This window comes from Mizuhopecten yessoensis, unplaced genomic scaffold (assembly GCF_002113885.1).
Source record: "Mizuhopecten yessoensis strain PY_sf001 unplaced genomic scaffold, ASM211388v2 scaffold5369, whole genome shotgun sequence".
NCBI lineage: Eukaryota > Metazoa > Mollusca > Bivalvia > Pectinida > Pectinidae > Mizuhopecten > Mizuhopecten yessoensis.
Genome location: NW_018406015.1, coordinates 2,323 through 25,740, shown reverse-complemented (window position 1 = coordinate 25,740; position 23,418 = coordinate 2,323). Strand labels below are relative to the sequence as shown.

General features: G+C 34.9%; 1 protein-coding gene across 1 annotated transcript; it reads right to left on the bottom strand.

Annotated features, from left to right (window-relative positions):
* Positions 1-6: 6 nt before the first annotated feature.
* Positions 7-23,134, bottom strand: LOC110450615 (brain-specific angiogenesis inhibitor 1-associated protein 2-like; the record flags this gene model as incomplete). Its single annotated transcript, XM_021498229.1, has 11 exons — positions 7-3,051; positions 9,867-10,066; positions 13,516-13,672; positions 14,537-14,602; positions 14,884-15,079; positions 15,319-15,475; positions 16,606-16,707; positions 16,998-17,084; positions 18,660-18,725; positions 19,311-19,442; positions 23,063-23,134. Coding segments are annotated over 11 exons (1,314 nt in total), but the record flags the coding sequence as incomplete, so codon positions are not given.
* Between the last annotated feature and the right edge of the window lie 284 nt (positions 23,135-23,418).

The following is a 23,418-nucleotide window of genomic DNA, read 5'->3' as shown; positions in this document are numbered from 1 at the left end:
TAGTACACACTGCACCAGTGATACTGTATGTATGATACACTGCACTGGTGAAACTGTATGTATTACACACTTCTCAAGTATTTATGTAGGTGGTTCATAATGCACCAGTTACAATATTGTATAATATACATTGTACAAAAGGTAATCTTTATTTTATACATTAGGCCAGAGGTAATGGATGAAAGTGTATCAGGAGTAATGTGTATTTTGACATACAACTGCACTGTACAGACACAATAATTGGTAAACAGACATGGTGCCTGATGATTATTTGAATATCACTATTCAGAAATGAGGCAAAAACTTTCTTTGGCATCATATAACAATTAGTAACATTGGATGTGGATGAAAAGATGACTTTCTTAAACTATCTGCTCAGTTTAATGCTGTTGGTATTCAATATAATAATAAAAGCCTCAGTTTTTATATATACATGCATATATATTTTCTTCTATTTACCAACAAAGTTTCATTCCTGCATGATGTAAATTTTCAAACAGCCAATTGCACATACTTCTTGTTGCGTAAATAAACCTTTCATGTAAAATAAAAACAACCTATAGCAATATAATAATATACTAAATTCTATTTTTCAATATCAATATATCACCAACGTCTAGCAGTGAAATATTTGCTTGTAATAAATTTATAAAGAAGTTATCCGACACTTGACACGAACACACTATATCACAGAGCTAGTAATACAAGTCAAGTGTAAGCACTGCATGAAATAAAGAAATTATATCATTTATATAAATAGTGACAGATGGCACGGATTCCTTTAATGACTAGCTAATTCTCTGTGCTATTAAACAGCGAAAAAAACCACCAGTAACATTATACATGTACATAGTACATGATTGTGTGTGACTAAAGGAATTGTTTTTATACTTACATTTGACAATTCAGTATACTTCAAATAAAAAGAGTGATTCTACTTCTCATAACCTAAGGACATACGACTATCTAACATTTGACAATTCATTATACATCAGATAAAGAGAGCTTAAATCTACTTCTCATAACTTAAGGACAAATGCTACCTTAAGTGCTTCTGCTTTCTAAAAGACTTCCACACGAGTCTGACCAGTTGTTAAAATCCTGATCACCTTGATGCAAATGTTAAATACCCAATTTTTGTGAAATCTCTGAAAACCTACATATATTTTGCATTATTTATCTTACGATGGATCCCTATAACTGTAGTTTTAGTTTCAAATTTAAATTTGTTTTGAAATATACAGGATTAAAGCTTCGTTTTAAATTGTAGTTAAAATGACCAAGCTTTTAACAACTGGCTCCAAATGATTTTCTAATGAAAATGTTTTAAAGGGGCATAACTCTTACACAAATAACATTGAAATTGCAACGAAAGCCAAGATTTACAACAGTAGCGACAAGCTGAATACATTTAACATCCACATTTTACCCTTTTAATTCTACATAAATATTTGTTAATATCCCAACAATATACGTGACATACATGTATAAGTTGTTAATGAATGAAACAGTGTTTGATGTCATAAATATTTGTAATAGCACTAAAATGATGCTTCATGGGGTGAGGTATAATTCTCCAATTTTTTTTGCATTTTGCTTACAATGTGTGAATTCCTTGCCAGTAATACTCAGAATGCATTCAATGTATGATTGAAATACAAAATTTAGCTTTCTGAAATTAAAGCACTTACAGAATAGGAATGAATAATTTACAAATTATAAAATAAAATAAGAGAACCTGTATATTCCTATAACATTTTATACAAGAGGCATATAGGGCCCCAGTCACTCACCACTTTCATTTTTATTCGAATTTTACAAAAACCTTTGAGATAATGGTGGCCATTTACATTTTCTGGATCAAACATTTTAAAAAAACAACTGGTAAGGTCAATGACAGGTAGTTTTTTTTGTATTTTTTTGTTAAGTTTAATCAAGTGGAATTGAGAATTGGTTAGAAGTGTCTCATCCAATTGGAAGACAGGGTGGCCATTTTATATTCCAATTTGCCCAAAATATAAAACCTGTTCAGGACCAGGAGAGCCTAATTCCTAAAGAGTTTCACTACATTCACTAACATTGGCCTGTTTGGAAGTTGAGAAGTGGAAAATGTCTCGGCCAATTAAGAGACAGTTGACCAATGATGTTAAATACGGTACAAATATTAACAACACTTATTCACGGTCGTGAGAGAAACATTTGAATACGGTTTGGTCAAATTTTGCCTAAAAAAACTGAGAAGTTGAATGTGTCTCAGGCAAAGCTGCAATCTTGGATTTCAAATCTGATAGAAATATAAAAATGGCCATGGAATGATGATTTTTTGTTAACATCTGCCCAATAGAATGGAGTAGTCAAAAATACTTTTGTCCCTATATCCCCTAATGAGCTAAGCCCCTCTGCCAAAAAAGGGAGCCACATCCTTCTGTATACAATATCAATCTCCATTGAGGTCCAAATTCTTTTACCAAAACTTGAAAGGTGGTCTTTTAAATATCAACCAACCCACTTCCATGTTACATTTTGGGTGCCTTTCCCTACCAAAGGGTCGGGCAGATGATTAACATTTGATCTATGACAGACGTTGTGCCATGGCGTCAGCTCACTTGGCGCTTCAGGCCAGAGAGCTAAAATATGATGTTTAATATGAGTTATGATTCTATGTACAAAATAATGCCACAAAGTGATGACAGCTAAACCCTACTATGTAGTACATTGTTTATGATCTGTTTGTGTTCCTGTTATGTTTACATATTTTCTCCAAGATTCAAGGTGTTCTTGTCATATCTGACCACAAACGGTTTGTGTAATATCCTTAGCAAGGAGGCACCTTTTTTTGGCTAATCCAATATTGTATAGGTAAACTGGGTTTTTTTCATGATAGGAACAAAGTTTTGTTCATTTTTCCTGGAGTGTTAGTGTACTTGTGATACTGTCTATATATACGGGAGGTATACAGCGTTAACTCCTCGTCATATCCTTGGCTTTGATCTGTCATTTGTTACAGTCTTCTTTAGGTTCACTGCTGCAAATTTAGGATTTCTTCTGAAGCTGCAATGAAAGAAAATAGATTCCAAATAATTTCCTGGGCTAACACCTCCACAGTTTTCATATGTTACATGAACCAAACTTAACGAATTAAAACCAATCTAACTCAATATTTTTCATATCAAAGATTACAGTTTGTTATATTTACATGGATACCAGTATTACAATAAGCCTTCAATGCTTTGAATGACGATAATGTTGTTAAGATGAAGAAATCAATTACGCTTTGAAGTGTTGTCTGAAATCAAATTGTTGTAGAGATTCTATTAAGAGTTTGCAAAATAACAAATCAACATAAGAAATGGCTCTCAATGGAAAACAACAATTAATTGTCATCACAAAATCCTTTTTCCCCATGCAAAATGAACAGAAATATAGCTGAAATAAAATTCTCTTGATTGAAATATGGAAGATATTTCAAATTTTCTGAAAGCAAAAATGTTAATGTGATTGAAACTCTTGCAACTCACAGTTCAATCCTTTATTTTTTTTATCTTTTAACTTCTTACTCATGGTTTTACTACAAAACTGTTATACCCCCAAAATGGTACATAAATAAATACCCTTTGTCATATTAATTAGCATCACATTCTTGTAGAATTATACATCCATCATATTTTATATACATGTTTTTGAAAACAAAATACTTTTTAGAATTACTTTTCTTAAAAAATATCAATTTGAAATTACTTGTGCAACAATAATTGTATGTGGATATATTTAAATATGTTAAGTTAATTCATATCAACAACATGCACTAATTCATAACAATTATCAACACACCTCACTTCAGGTAAACAGTGAATAGGCTATAATATCAAGTGTAACACAATACACCTTGTCTGGTAACGTATATATATGTGATGATTGATGAAGATGAATATTACTGAACAAACAAAATACACAGCTATCACAAAGCCGTTTTATAGTTCTTAACATTTTCAAAGATATGCAAAATTGAAATCATAAACAATAAAACAAGGCCAAGAGGTCATATTGCTCCTGTTTTTCAGGTAAAAAAGGTGTTTTTTTACATTGGTAATTTACTTAGTTTAGCATGTAGTTTAGCATGCTAAACTTTAATTGCAGATTAATGATAACCCTTTTTTAGGGCTCAAAGGAAGCCAATTTGAATATTAAAACAAGTACAGTACATCAACATTTGTCAATCTCAATCAGTACTCATTAAAGCTTGCAACATTGACCTTTGTACCCATTAATTTCAGTATCAATTATAGCCAACAACATTGACCTTTGTACCCATTCATCTAAGTATCCATTAATCCTTATATATTGGCCTTTGTACCCATTTATCTCAGTACCAATTAAAGCCAACTACCTTGACCTTTCTGTTGATTAATATCAGTATCAATAAAATGCTAATACATTGACCTTTGTATCCATTCCTCTCAGCACCCAGTAAGCCTAATACATCGACCTTTGTACTCATTAATCTCAGTACCCATTAAGCCTAATCCATTGACCATTGTACCCATTCATCTCAGTACCCCTTAAGCCTAATACATTGATCATTGTATCCATTCATCTCAGCACCCATTAAGCTTAATCCATTGACCATTGTACCCATTCATCTAAGTACCCATTAAGCCTAATACATTGATCATTGTACCCATTCATAAACAGTACCCATTAAGCCTAATACATTAACCTTTGTATCCATTCATCTCAGCACCCATTAAGCTTAATCCATTGACCATTGTACCCATTCATCTCAGTACCCATTAAGCCTAATACATTGATCATTGTATCCATTCATCTCAGCACCCAGTAAGCCTAATACATTGACCTTTGTATCCATTAATCTCAGTACCCATTAAGCCTAATACATTGACCATTGTACCCATTCATCTCAGTACCCATTAAGCCTAATACATTAACCTTTTTATCCATTCAACTCAGCACCCAGTAAGCCTAATACATTGACCTTTGTATCCATTAATCTCAGTACCCATTATGCCCAATACATTAAACTTTGTACCCATTTATCTCGGTACCTGTTAAAGCCTTCTACATTGATCTTTGTACCCATTAATATCAGTACCTGTTAAAGCCTTCTACATTGATCTTTGTACCCATTAATATCATTACCTGTTAAAGCCTTCTACATTGATCTTTGTACCCATTAATATCAGTACCTGTTAAAGCCTTCTACATTGACCTTTGTACCCATTAATATCAGTACCTGTTAAAGCCTTCTACATTGATCTTTGTACCCATTAATATCATTACCTGTTAAAGCCTTCTACATTGACCTTTGTACCCATTAATATCAGTACCTGTTAAAGCCTTCTTCATTGACCTCTGTACCCATTAATCTCAGTTCCTATTAAAGCTTATTACATTCCCTTTTTTACCTGTTAACTAAAGAACACATCAAAACCTACTTCATTGACCTCTGTACACATAATCTCAAAACCCATCAAAGCTTACTACATTTTCAATTGTATACCAAATAGTTCTGATGATTTAAAAAAGCTTAAGTGTGAATGATGTCCCTACTTTATATAATTATTTTGAAGAATCTCAGCACCCATTAAAGCCTATTACATTTTTACCGATATACACTAAATGCCTGATAAAAAGTCTGGCCTTAACTAAAACATCATGAATGAGAACAGAAAATACCCAATACCAAAATCTAGATAGAAAGCATTCACTCTAAAACACAGAGAGTCAAAGTTCAGAGTTTGTTGACCTAGCCAGTTTACAATTTAGAACCTGATCCATTGTTGTCATACATCAGAAAAAAAGTCTCCTTTTCCTAGGCAATATAGTGACACAGATAACAGAAACTGATACTGGTTTCATCATGCAGTCAAGAAAAGTGAGTATAATGTATGTATTTATGTATATTAAAACTACTTTACATCTCAAACAGTGTATATTGGTAATTGGTCACTGAACACATATGATCCTGTCAAGTTATCTCCCTTTAATGTTTTCTTCTATGTCTGCCACACACAATGACATTCCTGATCAAACCTTGGGTCAGGAGCAGTGATCCAAGGATAACATCTTGTATAGGCTACAGTACATTTATTACCCAGATCATATTCCCGACAATATATTATAAGTGGGTTGTCTTTACACAGAAGGGGAGATAACTTCAGTACAGGCTGTATGGTGACCTTGAGCTGACTCACCCTCTGTACCATCCGAGTGACACTGACTGAACTAGACCTATGATCAGTCACAAACAAACAGTCATTAACACAATCATACGCTCACATAAATGAATTATACCTCACATCAGTGGAAGGTAACCCAGCCAAATGTAATCAATTAAAAAATGTAAAAATTTAAAAGCAGCAAAATATTTCTGGTTTACCATGAAAGGATAATGTATAAAGATAATGAATAAAAATGATGTATAATTAAATGTTAAAAACATGTGTATTTTATAATAAAACTTTAAATTTACTCTACATATATAAGTGACATTAAATGATAATTTCTTTTTTCTTTCAAATATTCTTTCTAAATCTGATCATGTATAATCTGGAAACTTGTATAAACCAGTTCGATAATCCAGTCTTGGTTGTTTATAATAGAAAAACTGGTCCCAGTGGAGATGAAACAAGTTTTAGAGCATTGGTATTTATATTGCATTGCAGATAGTTACTTGGTAAAATTACATGATATAACAAGAAAAGGTCAAAGGTAGGAATGCTAACATTTAATTGCATTATTCCTGTAATCATGTAAGCCAGTACCACAGTAACATTATCTAAGAAATTGGATGCAGCATGCAGAAGTAGATTACCATCATATATATATAGATGCAGGTGAGGTACTTACATCATCAGTATAGACATAGGTAGAGTATGCAATATTTCACATCCATATTGATCTAGGAACTAAAAGCTGGTCCTGATTTACTTTGTTAGAGAGTTATGATAATATGTCTGTAATACACTGTACAGGGGATTATACAATATGTCTGTAATACACTGTACAGGGGATTATATAATATGTCTGTAATACACTGTACAGGGGATTACACAATATGTCTGTAATACACTGTACAGGGATTATTCAATATGTCTGTAATATACTGTACAGGGATTATACAATATGTCTGTAATATACTGTAAAGGGGATTATACAATATGTCTGTAATACACTGTACAGGGATTATACAATATGTCTGTAATATACTGTACAGGGGATTATACAATATTTCTGAGATTACACATTTCTGAAAGTTTGATGTCAAATTTTCTTCATGCAATATGCATATCTGTTTCACTATGATAATAGAGGTTGAAAAGACCACGTATTATAGTTACTTTAATGCTTCTGTCAGTTACTGCCTGTAATATATCACACATACATGTCTTGAGCTAAAATGATTTACATTCCATTCAGACCAGATATTCAGCCAAACTTCATGTGTTATAATTCAACAATCTAGCCAAGCTCAGACATTATAAGGTAAAGACCTGACAAACTTTTACATTAAATGTTACATTAATAATTAGAAATAAATCAGTAACATCCTAGACATCATCAGAAATCAGCTGCTACTAGATTCTAATGAAATTCAAAAGTTGATTATTTCAATTACGTAAATTCAAAATGATGTAACTACCGTAGTGTTATACAGAACTATTCTTCATCAATGCTTAGTATGTTTCAAAACCATAAAACTGTAGCCCACAATGTTCAGCAAATGTGCTAATTATTACAAGCCTTCCACTAACTTATGTACAAACTAATGTTATCTTTGCATTCAGTAAGATTTGTATTTTATGATGGACACTTGTCTTCAAATAAGTTCAAGGCATGGATGATATAGAGTAAAACCTCTCTATACTGCCTTCAAGGGTCAAGAGTCAAGAAGCTTTATTTAACGTTGCATATACACGTAACATAATAACATTAGCACTGTAGTGCTATTCTTGCGACAAAGAAGCATTGTCTAATATCAGGGTTCAGCACTAACTTTTTCACCTGGTTACTGCAGGTCTACCACAGTTTGACATATGGTAGACCTTCAGAATTCCAGCTTTAAAATCTTCCAAACTGTTAAATTTTAGTTAATTTTAAAATCTAAATGTTTTGTAAGTAAGAAAGTACCAAGTAGTAACCCACTCCATAGCCTATACTCTAAATACTTGATCAGTGAGTTATATGTCTGGATTATGTCTCCCATGCCAAGGATGCTTGTCTTATACTAAATAAACAGGGTATGAGGCATGCCAAAGATTCAAAAGATTAAAAGGAGCAATATATTCATTGTATTTGATGCAGATTACTATTTTAATCAGAATTTCAAAGATGATTCAGTAGTTTTCAACTCAAGCATGAATGAGTTGATCATTCCCATTTTTCATTAGATTTAGTCTAACAGTCCACTGTTATTTCTGAACCAAGAACATATGCCCTCGTTCGCCGTAAAAAAGGCTTTGTGAAAAAGCAGTGTAACTAAGGGAGGTAACTGTAACAAGAGGCATTATCTCAAGGTTTACTGAGGCATTATATCAAGGTTTACTGAGGCATTATATCAAAGTTTACTGAGGCATTGTATTAAGGTTTACTGAGGCATTATATCAAGGTTTACTGAGGCACTATATCAAGGTTTTATTGAAGCATTATATCAAGGCTTACTGAGGCATTATATCAAGGTTTTACTGAGGCATTATACCAAGGTTTTACTGAGGCATTATATCAAGGTTTTACTGAGGCATTATATCAAGGTTTTACTGAGGCATTATATCAAGGTTTTACTGAGGCATTATATCAAGGTTTTACTGAGGCATTATATCAAGGTTTTACTGAGGCATTATATCAAGGTTTTACTGAGGCATTATATCAAGGTTTTACTGAGGCATTATATCAAGGTTTTACTGAGGCATTATATCAAGGTTTTACTGAGGCATTATATCAAGGTTTTACTGAGGCATTATATCAAGGTTTTACTGAGGCATTATATCAAGGTTTTACTGAGGCATTATATCAAGGTTTTACTGAGGCATTATATCAAGGTTTTACTGAGGCATTATATCAAGGTTTTACTGAGGCATTATATCAAGGTTTTACTGAGGCATTATATCAAGGTTTTACTGAGGCATTATATCAAGGTTTTACTGAGGCATTATATAAAGGTTTTACAGAGGCATTATATAAAGGTTTTACTGAGGCATTATATCAAGGTTTTACTGAGACATTATATAAAGGTTTTACAGAGGCATTATATAAAGGTTTTACTGAGGCATTATATCAAGGTTTTACTGAGGCATTATATAAAGGTTTTAGTTTATCAACAAGTTTTAGGTTATATTTTACTTTCTGGTCCTTTTTTGATGACAAATGTCCTCCATACATATAAGAAATTAACTGGCAGCAATAACAACAGCTTTGTTGTAAGTACAGTTTGAGCACATATATCACATCTGTCCAGTGCACACGGCACAGCTACTAGTTAACACTGCTTTAAACACAACAAGAAACCAAGTACAAAGACAAAAGACAAGAAAAAGATGAAAAGGTGGAGGATTGGAGGCAACCAAAATTTGAAGGGAAGAAAAAATGTCACATGTAACAGCAGGATAGAATGGAAGCACCAAAAGTATGCCTATTCTTACCTGTTCCTTTGATATGCATAGATGTCCCTTGATCATTTTTTTTTATCTTTTGCTTCTTGTGTCTTTAAAAGCAAGTGAAAATATGGAAAATAACTGTGTGACAGCTTGAGGGAGTGATGGAACAAAGAAAACAAAAAGCAGAGGACTGGAAGATGAAAACGGCGATCAGCTAACCACATCTAGTAAGCCGCAACAAATAAATGTGTTTACTTTGTTTCCTCCTCGTCTGTTTCGTAGTCCTCTGCTGGATGCGAGCCCCCCTGTCCATTTGATATCTTCGGAGGCACAGGGGGCATTGACGTAGGTGGTCTCGGCCGGCTGTCACCATGGACTGATGATACAGGTGGTGGAGGGGGAGGAGGGTTACTCGATGATTGACGATTTCCATAACCAGATGTGGTCACCTCATTCTGAGAGAGAACAGATGAATTTGAGGATGGTAAAGGTGGAGGGAGTGGGGGAGGGGGTGGAGCAGAAGGGGTGACATCTGCCTTGTTGTTAAGGCGCCGGAGGCTGGCAGCACGGCTCAAAGCAGGAGGTGACAGGGTACCACTACCGGCTAAAACAAAAGGGTCAAGTGAGGCTGTTGATGGTGTGGGTGCAGGTGAGTGTGAGGATACAGAGGTAATTGTGGGCATTGCTATAGGGGGCGGAGGAGGGGGAAGAGGGGGAGAGGGTAGGGAGGAGTAGGGCACTTGTCCTGGACTATGATAGGCACTGGCATTCACTACAGGAACTGTGGGCCGCAGCTATAAACAGAAAATACATCTGTCTGGAAAAACTTTGGAATTCTAGTAATTGGTGCTGAATATGTTTGCTTGTTTCTAGACTCCATCCAAACTAGCCTATAAACACAGGGCATCAATAATCATAATCAGATCCAATTAAGATTCCATGTTTGCATGTCACTCCATGCTAGTTAATAGTATATATATGTAATATTGCTTCATACTTGTTCATTCAGTGATTGATTAATTTACAAAACCTACAAACAGTGACCAAATATTTATTTTAAAATTACGACTTTTTTCCTTTAATTTATTGAAATGAAAAACAAACTCCATTTGAATATCATATAGACTGAAATAATGTAATTAATATTTTTCAACAGTTTAAGATGACAAAAATACAAACCGGACTATAAAACATGACCACACGAAAGTTACAAACAACACACAGATCCATCTCAGGGTGAGACTGTTTTCACCACATCACAAACATGTCAATCTAGACATTTTATCTAAATAAATATCCTAGATTGGGAATGGCACACTTTCAAAATAACATATATATCCCAGATGAATTTCTTGTCAACACCATAAAACTCAAAGCACACTTAAACACCAGGTAAACTCCACATTGGGTACACGCTTACAACTGATTGGTTGGAATATTGCACATGAAGGGTTTAGTCTGCTCACGGCTATGACAGTTCTAGTATACCAACATCAATTGGTAGTTAAAACATCATAATAGAATAGTTTTTGCTGTAAAACAATATGGCCACAAATGTCTTAATGTAGTGCTAATTGTTGAAATAAGTTGGTCTGAAATCCAATTATTCGTTAGTTCATAAATATATGTAAACCAAAGATGAAAAAAAAGAAAGAAAAATGAACACATGCAAGAAGGATAATGTTGTAGTTCTTAATTCTGTTTTATCATGTTTAGTACAAATGTAGTAATTAATCCTGTTTTCTCAACATTGAACAAAGTAAGATGAACAAATCTGCACTAACCAACAACTCATGCAGCATTCCAGGGTTGCTGTGGATACAGTGAACATGCTCTACACAAAGGGAGGTAATTTTAATCTACCTGTGCATCGTGGTGTATGAAATCATAAGAGTTTTCGTTATCTGGGAAAAACCTGCGCTCGTGTGCAGAGGAGTGACGAGGGAGAGAGTAGGACCCTAGCATGTTGCCAGTATTGCTGCTGAACCCATCACCAGCAGCGTATGAAGCATACGAACGGGACTGAAAAATCAAAACTTTTAAATAAGACTGCTTAATGTGTAGTTAAATGTCTCTGTATAAAACTCCTGAATGATTTCATGCAGAGGAATAGCCAACATTATTTCCGGTCTCTCATTTTTTTAACACTTGCAATTGTAATAATGATACATATTCCGTCTTTTTCGTATTGTAGAGTTATCTGCTCTTGTGAACAGGTATTGATTGTTACGTCATTGGTTTGTGAGAGTAACGTCATCAATTTTTCAGAAAACGACAGTATTTTCTCACACAAACCAATGACGTAACAATCAATACCTGCTCACAAGAGAAGATAACTCTGCAATACGCAAAGATGGAATAGTGTGATGGGATTAACATTAAAACAACTTTTTGGTTTCCTTTGATCAAAAATAAAGAAAGTTTTTTAACAAATATGTTTCAGCTATTCCCCAATAATCAGATGATAAAGTACGTAGTTTAACTAAACAGGATTTTGATTTTTTGAAATATTTTAATTTGCCCAATACCCGTTTGTGCCATCCCCCGAAACTACAGGGGTTATGCTCACTTTCGCTCTCTGCATCCCTGGAATATGTCATAGCAAAATTGAAGGCTTTGTTTGCGCCACCTTGTGGATGAGATAAGAAGACTAGTTTGATATTCCTTTCATGTACATCAAAAGAATCTCGCAGTCACAGGATTGTAAAATTTACTGGCTTTAAAGTCGGGTGTCGCTCCTTTATAATCTTCAAAGGCAGGTATCAGCCTGGGATTGGTCAGGTGTTTTTTTACCCGAGGCCAATCAAATAGCTAGCCGTGTGCCTTCGGTTTTGCTATGAGATATTCCAGGGGTGCAGAGAGTGAAAGTGAGTGTAACCCCTGGAATATTGAGGATACATTGGTACGTATCGTTTTCCTAGAAACCATTCACAGAAAATGAAATACAAATGTAGTTTTTTTATTGTATATATCCTAACACAAGTTGATAGAGGTAAATGGAACTAAGACAGATAAGTTGTAAACATTGGAGTTTAAGACTGAACAATTTACAGTAGTTACTGAAGTGACGAGTTAGGTGAGAGGGCTGGCAAAGTGTTGGTCTGAAGGTGAGTATACCTACTGTACATATTCTACACATTGCTATTAATGATGAGATAGTTCTTCAACAATAGACTGAAATCAATGTGAACATAAACATGATAACACAAAGTTACATTCTTATAACAAAACACATGATGAAGTGATCATGCATAAAGCAGTGTTACAATCAATATTAAATATGTAAACTTTAATATCAAATTAAACTGTAGCAGAAATGAAATCAATTAATGATATAAAAACATGTATCAACAATACTTAAACAAATATAAACAAAATTTTAATACAATTGTAATTGTTAATAAGGTCAATCAAGTAAGCAACATACATGTATGTGAATGATCACTAAAAAACTGTTACTGTCAGTCAGTATTAGATATTCTGGCTTTTAAATATGATAGGAATAATAAATATAGCTCTAAAACCACTGCTGAGAGATCATCAGAATCTTTTTTTATGTCTTGAAATTTCTAAATCTAGAAAAGTTAAGAAGTTTGTGAGGTTGAAAACTCAATGCTAAGAAAGATAAGTGATTAAATTTATGATATTATGACAATATCTATTTCTTTCATGAAATATTTTAGTTTTAAGATCAAATTTAATGGCAAACTATATTGGATGACAACTACAACAGTGGTTTCTGGCAGCATGAAATGACCACAAGCTGATAAGATAAATAAGTACACTCCCACCCCACACTCATGGTACCAGGAGGGTCCACAACCATACCATGTACATGTATTGATAAAAAGACCAAAAACAAGGAATTAAAAGTATATTTCCAGAACTTATAAGGTAATGTTACCTGTGTTGGGTTGTTGACAAGCCTCATTCCTGAGGTCTCGTAAACAGACTTAGGACGTCTTGTGGCCCCTGGAACATCCCCGTCAACCAGAAAACTGCCACCATCTGAAAGTGACCTTGTGTCTAGATCACCCATACTCTTTACACGATGACCCATCCTAAAACAGAAAATTAAAAATGACCCAATAATAAGCCAGAAAATTTAAACTATCAGCTTACTGTACTGAACACACATGGATGATTTCAGTGAATCTTTTTCCGCCTTTTTTGTTGAGTTTCCCCACGACATTATCAAGTTTAATGTTTTATTTTTCTCACTTTTCTACATTTTTTTATTTTTGTTTATCACCCTTATTCTACACAAAGACTTTCACATGATCACCTCAATCCATTACCCCGATCCTATATGACTACGTTATTAAGATACAGAATGAGCACATATCATACACTCAGACCTCATGATGTTGAAGTCGTAAGGACCAGAACAAAAATCAAGGATAAATGAGATATTTGATATATCAGAGTTAGTATAAGAGTAATCTGCAAGTGGACCAAATATATAGACTGCCAGCTAAATAATTGGGGCAGAAATTTAAATATTGTATGAAACACTGAGTTGTCTTTTAGCTTCATGTAAGAGGGAATTTCCCTTTAGGTCTTGGTTGAGAAGGTTGCAGTGTTGCTGCTATGATCCCCCCCGACGGAGGCACACTACTCTTTTCCTGTTATAAAAAGAGTCTGTGGACCTCCTGTAGCTATGGGAAGTTGAAACCTGGATTGAAATAGTGTTCTAAGGCAAACACATTTTATATAGGGTAGACTGTAGTGAGGCAGGTTTCAACAGTTCAGAGAACATTGTCGCCTTTTCGCCATGCAGTATTAGACTTGCAGCTGACTGTTGGAAGTATATTATAATTTACACAGTATATTTATAAAGATATCAAAGTTGATAGTAATGCATTTATATTTTAGGTAATGAGGTATAAATGTCTGCAAACAAAAGCTGGTATAGATGTACATACGGCTGTGGTTCTCTCCCAGGCATGTCCGTCATTGGTTCTGTGAAGGACATCGGAAACCAGCCATACCTGTAATATCAGACCAACTTTGAGTGACAAAAACACGCACAATGTTAAATGAAAATTTACAAGATCATACATTCACCAGGTGTTTCATCCTCAACCTTTGAATTTGTTTTTGATCTGGAAGTGTAGGCCGTTTTTTCAGAAAATATCTTGCTGTTTGAAAAAACTTTGTCCAAAACAATTTTTATTTGGATTAACACAGAATACTGTATTTCGCTACACTTCTAAAATAAACAACATTCCGCTGCTTTTATGAATTGTTTAGCAATAGATTGACAACTAACCTGCCACTGCGGTTATTTAGACCATAATGCCATCCCTCGGCAGGCTCTCCTATAAGGTTGATTACGTCCCCCTCTGTGAAGCTGAGTTTACTGTCTCCCTCAGCAGCATGTGTGTAGATAGCTCTCACCTGGGACACGCCTGGGGGAGGGGGAGGCGGTACGCTGATTCCCCGTGATGGTGGCATGGTCCTTGTTGCTGTAAGATAAATGTTCTTCTAAATTCACTTTGCCCTTAGGTCCATTTCATATTTCAGGAGAGGATATTTCACAAATTGATTAAATTGTATCCTATCTCATAACATAACATTTAATTTGTAATCTCTACTCAGTATCACTTTTCAAATGACTGTCCTATCCACTTACAGTCAAAGAGCTCAGAGAAACTGAGATCACAAATGTTAAGTACTTATAATAAGTATGAAGATTCATGTGTACCATATGAGAAATCTCCATTGTAGTCCATCGGGATGCGAGGCCCATCATGATAGCTCCTGGATCTTCTGTAAGGTGTACCTACGGACCGAGTCTCATCAGGCGTATACCCGTTACTGACACGGTATATAGAACCATTTGCATGCTCAAAATCGTCATCCTGCAAGAAAGTAAGAAAATCTAATATGTTAAATCTAAAATGCCCGCGTTTATTTATCTGAAATGCAATCAAGATGGTTAGCATTTGGTCTGGATATGAAACACCTAATAAATCATTCAATGATATACTTTGACCTTGACCTATAACAGGTAGGTATATATCATTTATGAAAGCAAATTTTCAGAACTACAGCTACACTAATTAATTTGAATGGCTTCTTCCTCATACATATACATATACTAGATTTTAGGAGGGACTGATAAGTAATTCACCTTGTGCTTAATGAGAAGTTTTTCCAAGAGGTGGAACCTAAAATACTTCCTAACCTTCCATACACAGTCCTGTCCATGGAGGTGAGTGCATCATGGCCCACGGGTAAGGTTTCATTGATGACAACACTCACCTTCTGTATCACGAGTGAGGTTGTCCCCAGGTTGAAGACAAATAGACAAATACTGTGTATAACATTAGTTGGTAAACCACTTGTATAGGTTTGTAGCGGAACTGGTCTTGGTCATTCATTGGCGACCAGGTAGTTCAGTTAGTAGAGCCTCTGTCTAGAGTTCTGAGGGTCCCAGGTTCGAATCTAGCTCTGGCTGTGCATGTCTCCTGTTATACTGGTGCTGTGACCAACCCTTGTTTTAAGTTTTGAGTGTACATTTAGCAAGGGGATACCCAAACCTGGGTTGTAAATGATGTTGTCTTTGGGCACAAAGACTAAGAACAAGGAAGGAGGAAGGTAGCAGAACCTGGACTGGGTAATTGTCGGTGACCAGGTAGAGCGTTCGTCTACATCACAGAGGGTCCCAGGTTCGAATCTCTGTCTTGCTGTGCATTTCTCTTCTCCTGTTACAGCTAGGTTAAATGTATAACACACTCACCTTGTGCATCACAAGTAGATCAGCTTGAGAAAAATGTCTCATTGGGGACATATACTCACCTTGTGTATCACGTGTTGGTGGGCCCCTAGATGAAATGTGATTTTTGACATACTCACCTTGTTACATAAAGAATAGATCAGCCCCAGGCCATGAGACACAACGTATGGGTGACTTACTCAACTTGTGTATCAGAAGAAGATCAACCCCAGGCCGAGAGTAAAAACTGACAGGTGACTTATAATTACTTACCTTCTGTATCATGAGTAAACGGTCAGCCTCTGGGGGTAAGATGTGGGGCTTAGCTGACAGATGTCGCCAGCTAGGTAATCCCATAGTCAACATCTCTGCTGCCTACAACACATGTCAGCAATATCTAATGCATGATATATGTCCAACTTACGTTTCAAAATTTGCCAACTGAGCTACATTTTTATTTTACAGCTGTCTTCATTAAAAACTTCTTATTCTTTTAATTATTTTGTTACTTGAGAAAATCAACCAGTTAATCAAAAACTGCTATAGGTCAGATTCACAGATGACTTTTTAAATAAGCAGTCAGTTGATTGGTTTGCAATGGTATCTGTGAGTTTTGTTTTAAATTTTACACTTGATCAACTATATTAACATGACCTTTGACCTACTTGTCTGTGATGTGCTGTATTCATACTTGCGATGGTGGACAGTCTGTCTAACAAGAAACAGTGACATTTTCTTTCTTCCAGTAAAGCCTGTTGGTACAAAGATATTAATAAGTAAGTAAAATTTAAAAGGTAAGTAGTATTTAACAGGTAAGTAGAATCTAACGGGTGGAATACTTATCTAAACAAATAGAAACACTTTCTAGGAACCACTTAGTCTCAATAGTAAACATTATCTGAAATCCGTCTGAATTAGAACAATTACAGGTCAGCAAGGGCCCTTCCTTGTGCTGGACTATTTTTAGCAAAAGTGCATGGAGCTTGGAAACTTGTTAAATCCCTATTGCACATCTACATATCAGTGTATCACCATGTCAAATTTAAAAAAAGATTGTTTTTTTCTGATTCTGAGAAAAGGACAGTACTACGAATGGTCTGTTTTTGGTAATGGTGACCTTGGGCTTGACATTTGAAAGTTTTTAAATCTCTATTTTCAAATTTTCTTATCGTAGTGTACAACCATGTCAAATTTCAAAAAGACTTTTTGGATTCTGAGATAAGCCCCCATGGTACATTTTAGTAGCAGTGACCTTGACCTTAAAAACTTGCATCTCCAACTGGGACCCTAATAAATAACAACACAAATACATCCTCAAACTTTATTATATAAGTGACTGTCAAGTGTACTCACAAGTTGTTTCCCTTACATAGGAATGTAGTGAGGGTCATTATCATGTGAATTCGTGCTACAGTATTATAACACTAATTTCTATTTACGAGTTTAATTTCCAGTGTTTGTCTATAAAATTAAGACACAGCTTTATAAAGATATTCATTATGATATTTTTACTAATGTATCTTCTGATAGTGTCAAGTTTTACCACAGACTTAGATAACATCTAACACCTAATCTAATTCCGTGGTTCTACAGTAAGTGAAATTATAACTTAGCCAGTAATAAGCCATTTTTGTGATTGCTGGATCATATTTTTTGAAAATTTTAATAACTTAGATATATCTCAATTGTCTTTGTTTGAATGTGTTTCATATCAGTACACATTTGCTGGAATATATTCACTGTATTTTAGTTGCTCAGAACAAGATCACAAATGACATTGTTCTTCTACTTCTGAATAAATGTTGGACTAAATATACTTCATTACATTGTACCAGCGATTTTCTTTTTATTGACAAGGATGATAACAAGTAATTTTGCTTTAATATTAGAAATGTTAGTATGTATATGCAAGAAAGAGACCAACTTTGTAGTTGAACAAGAGAAGGGCAGTAAACAGGTAGACAAGAAATTGAGTTGGTTGATGGTTCAAAAAGTGGTTCATGACACAGCATCTGGTATCATTACATGTAAAATATTGATACACCAAATTAGAATTCATTCATTAGACAAGCTCATCTTAATCATCTTTACACATAAAACCAACACTCCATAACAAATGTCATGTCATTGTTAAGTATTAAAACAGTAGAAAAATAACCAACAAAATTGTTCAGGAAACACCCTGCATATTTACCACATTATGACAGTAGTAGTTTGATGTGATTTATCACCACATAATTACATCAATTATCAGAATTATTACAACACAATGTCAATAAACAGTTTTGTGGTATTCAGAATACGCTGTACAATGCCTGTGTACTTACCAGCTTTAGACCCTGGATACGGAACTCGTCCAGTTTGTCCTGGCATTTGTTTAAAGTTTTTACATACTGAAACAAACACATAGTTTTAGGGTTGTTGCTAAAATTTCTTTGACTGCAAATTTAAAATGTACATAATGCATAAGTTCTGTAAAATTGTGAAAATATTCAGAGATTTAATAATTATGATTAGAAGTAGTAATAATTGTTTAGAAGAGCCAATTCCTTTAGGATCATACATTATCAGCCCCTCAAAAGTCTTCTATTTGGGCAAACCTCAGAAATTATTAGAGTTTTACCATTGTTTGGAAAACTCGATACGTTATCTGAGAGTTTTCATCTGTATTTTTGATTACTTGTCCTCAACACTGGTAATTACTCTTCCTACACATGAATTTACAATTAAGTGTCTTGTACTCTTTGATAGCATTACGTTAGTAAGAATGTGATCAGGATAAAATCCATTATATAAAAACATCGCATAATGAAAACTTATAAAACATATTTTACACTAAACATTGATTATCTGGTCTCATTTTAAACACAGTAAGTAGTGGTAGCGTTAGTAAAAATAATCATTATTTTTTTTTATACCAAAAGTGACATGATTTATGTTAATTTTATTTGACATTTATTTTACACCAGAATATGTACCTGCCCTTCCTTTTGTTCATCATACACAAGTTTGTTCTTGGTTTTCTTCCTGAACTTTCTGAGGGAGTCATAAGCTTTGGCATAAGGCACGACAACGGTTTTGTGGCCATGGTTGTACTTCTTGTGCTGGCCCTGGGACACAATATAAATACACATGTTATGTCACAGACATACTAATGGCCATGGACGTACTTCTTGTGCTGGACCCGGGTCACAATATAAATACACAGGTTATGACAGACATACTATATATATACATTTATATAGCTAGTGGCCATGGACGTACTTCTTGTGCTGGCCCTGGGACACAATATAGATTATATACACAGGTTATGACACAGACATACTAGTGGCCGTGGACGTACTTCTTGTGCTGGACCCGGGTCACAATATAAATACACAGGTTATGACACAGACATACTAGTGGCCTTGGACGTACTTCTTGTGCTGGACCTGGGACACATTACAAATACACAAGTTATGACACAGACATACTAGTGGCCATGGACGTACTTCTTGTGCTGGACCTGGGACACAATATAAATACACAGGTTATGACACAGTCATACTAGTGGCCACGGTTGTGAATATCAAGTCCACACAAAGGGAATTTCTTGTATCAAGTGGATATAATTCAACTTTTTTACCTATAATATGACCTATTTAACTACTAGCAGCATCAAATTGTTAGATATGTTGAGGGGCTGCGTCGGCCAAGTGGTTAAGGCGTCTGACCGTCTACCAGACGTGGCCGGGGTTGCAGGTTCAAAGCCTGAGTATAGGGCAGTCACCAGGTACTGGCCACAAGCCGGTGGTTTTTCTCTGTACTTTCCAGTTTCCCCCCACCAACAAAACCTGACATGTCCTCAAATGACCATAGCTGTTAATAGGACATAAAACTATAACAAACCAAACCAAATATAGACATAGCAAAATAACACTCAGTTTACTTGGAAACTCTAAATATGTTTATCTAGAGAGAGAGAGTTATATTTCTACACTTAACAGTTATGCAAGATATTTTTGTTTTGTAAGATTAACAAGTCACTAATTTCCTTAATGTAAGATACTCTGAAATGGCTTTGAACCTATCATTATATACTTTGTCTAGCTATATGGTTCCACACATACAATAAAACTTATTGAAATGATATTGAAAGGTCTTTGCTGAATTATCTGGTTCTGTTCTACCTCGGGTAATTAAACAAATTGTCGATTGTCACATATACCGAGATTCCCATTACACAAAGATTTTTTTCAGAAACTTATTGATTATGTTACCTGAAACTCTATTCATCTTAAGGTATTGTTAAAAACACAAACATTCTGTGGCCTGGACAAACTACGAATCTATTAAACGGATATTGGATGGACTACAAATAAAATGTAACTTCATAAAGTCTGCTTGACGGATTTCAGGAATTGTTATGTATGGACTACACATTATAAGTCATTAAACCCTACCCTATGTTGCTTTCAGCAAAGGATATCAAAGAATAATGGATTCAGTGATGGGAATACAATATATTGAAAGGCTACCTTTATAGAGAAACTGCTATATACAAATATAAAGCCATCATCTACATTTTTTAAGGAGAAGTAAGGTGTTACTGGGTTACACAGGTGAGATTCAGTAATCAATATCATCCATTGATCAAAGGTGGTAGATGATACCCCAGTAACTATTGGATCTACAGTTAATTCTACAAAATCAATTACAAATACCACACATCTAGTATCAGTTGGAGAGAGTAAGGTCGCTATATTGACTGGGGCGTAGTCCTTTCCTAACCAGGTAACACCTATAAATGTCAGGAAATGACAGAATGTGTAGGCCGTGCAACAATACGGTGGAATGTGTGGGCCACTCGGTGTAGCGTTTTTATTGGGTATTAGGGGTAATGGTCATGTGATGAAATAAGGTTAAGTGTCCTTTGGCACACATTAAGCCAATATCCTTATTACATTCCGACAGGAAGGAATACCTGTTTCCCTATGTAAACACTCTTGGTCAGTGTGATACGTTGCTGTACTGTACCAGGGACAAACCACTTCATCTAGTGCTACAGACTATTACATCACTTAAGGGCAAACAAGGTTTTGTATTCTAATAAGATTCTTGTCAATACAAATACAATTTACATATATTATATTTGACTTGGTGTATTTGACAAGAAGTGTAGTTGAAGTGAAGTATTTCCCTTTCTCTTCGTTCGTTTTAATTAAATAAAAGGTCCATAGCATACTTGCACATTAACTCTCCCTTCTCTGGTTGAAGACTCCAGATTTTTCACCTTCCTTTTGAAATCAGATGAATTCCCCTTGTCTTTTTTATTTAAAAATTCATTTAATTTCATTGTATAGAACATTAAAACTATCACCTTTAAAACTAGACTTTGCGACAGTGCATTGCTCACCTGGAAACTTCAGCAGGTGATGATATAATTTGTATCAAGGTAATTTATTTTAATATGTTTAAATCCATTCACTCCATCAATGACAGATACAATAGCATCTTTCTAAGCCTCAAGGTTCATTAGAAGAAGTTGTTCGCAGATTTTTAAACTAATGATCCTTACAAACTAATGATCCTTACAAAATTGTTAGTAGATAAATATATTAGAAAACATATGTTAAAGCCCTAGGCTCATAAAAGCTAAACACACCAATACAAAGACACCAAGCTAAACACACCAATACAAAGACACCAAGCTAAACACACAACAGTACAAAGAAATAAAGTTAAACACACACCAATACAAAGACACCATGGCTAAACACACCAATGCAAAGACACCAAGCTTAACACACAACAGTACAAAGACACCATGGCTAAACACACCAATACAAAGACACCATGGCTAAACACAACAATACAAAGACACCAAGCTAAACACTCAAATACAAAGACACCGAGCTAAACATACCAATACAAAGACACCATGGCTAAACACACCAATGCAAAGACACCAAGCTAAACACACCAATGCAAAGACACCAAGCTAAACACACAACAGTACAAAGACACCATGGCTAAACACACCAATACAAAGACACCATGGCTAAACACATGAATACAAAGACACTTAGGCCAAACACACCAATAAAAAGACACAAAGCTGAACATACCCATAAAAGATACCAAGCTAAACACAACAATACAAAGATACCAAGCTAAGTACACCAATACAAAGACACCAAGCTAAACACAACAATACAAAGATACCAAGCTTAGTAAACCAATACAAGACACCAGGCTAAATACACCAATACAAGGCACCAGGCTAAACACAATAATTCAAAGATACCAAGCAAAGTACACCAATACAAGACACCAGGCTAAATACACCAATACAAGACACCTATGCTAAACACTCCAATACAAAGACACCTAGGCTAAACACTCCAATACAAAGACACCTAGGCTAAACACAACAATACAAAGATACCAAGCTAAACAAAACAGTACAAAGACACCAAGCTAAAACAACAGTACAACGACACCAAGCTAAACAAAACAGTACAAAGACACATAGCTAAACACAACAATACAAAGCCATCAAGCTAAACACACAAATAGGAAATAAATTAAATCAAGTTGTATTATATAGGCCACTCTTGCTTATTCTGTAGGAAAAGCAAAATTATTAGATATATGATCAGATATTTACCTAATGTCTGTATAAATTACTTAATAAACAGGTCTAGGTAATAATAGCCTCAAAGGGGCATTTAAATCTTTCCATACTTACCGATGATCTTCGGAATTCATTTTCTAGTTTCTGCTCCAGTGGTAAGATAAGCTCTGAGAATAATGCCTTTGTCTGTAATACAAGGAAAAGTTCATAGTTTTTACCTAGACTTCAGCATTTGACATACACAAGCATTTACTTTGTCATATATCAGATTTAAATGTCTGAGACACACCTTGTAACCATAGTGATGGTGGAATCCTTTCCATTCAATGGCACCCAAAGTTTTATCAGCACTTCCTCATACAGATATGCACAGTTCAGGAGCTTATCCTTTTACCTATAACTGTTTGATGGTACAAAAACTTGTATCGGGAAAACCTCCTACATCTTGGGAAATTTATGTTGCCCTTATT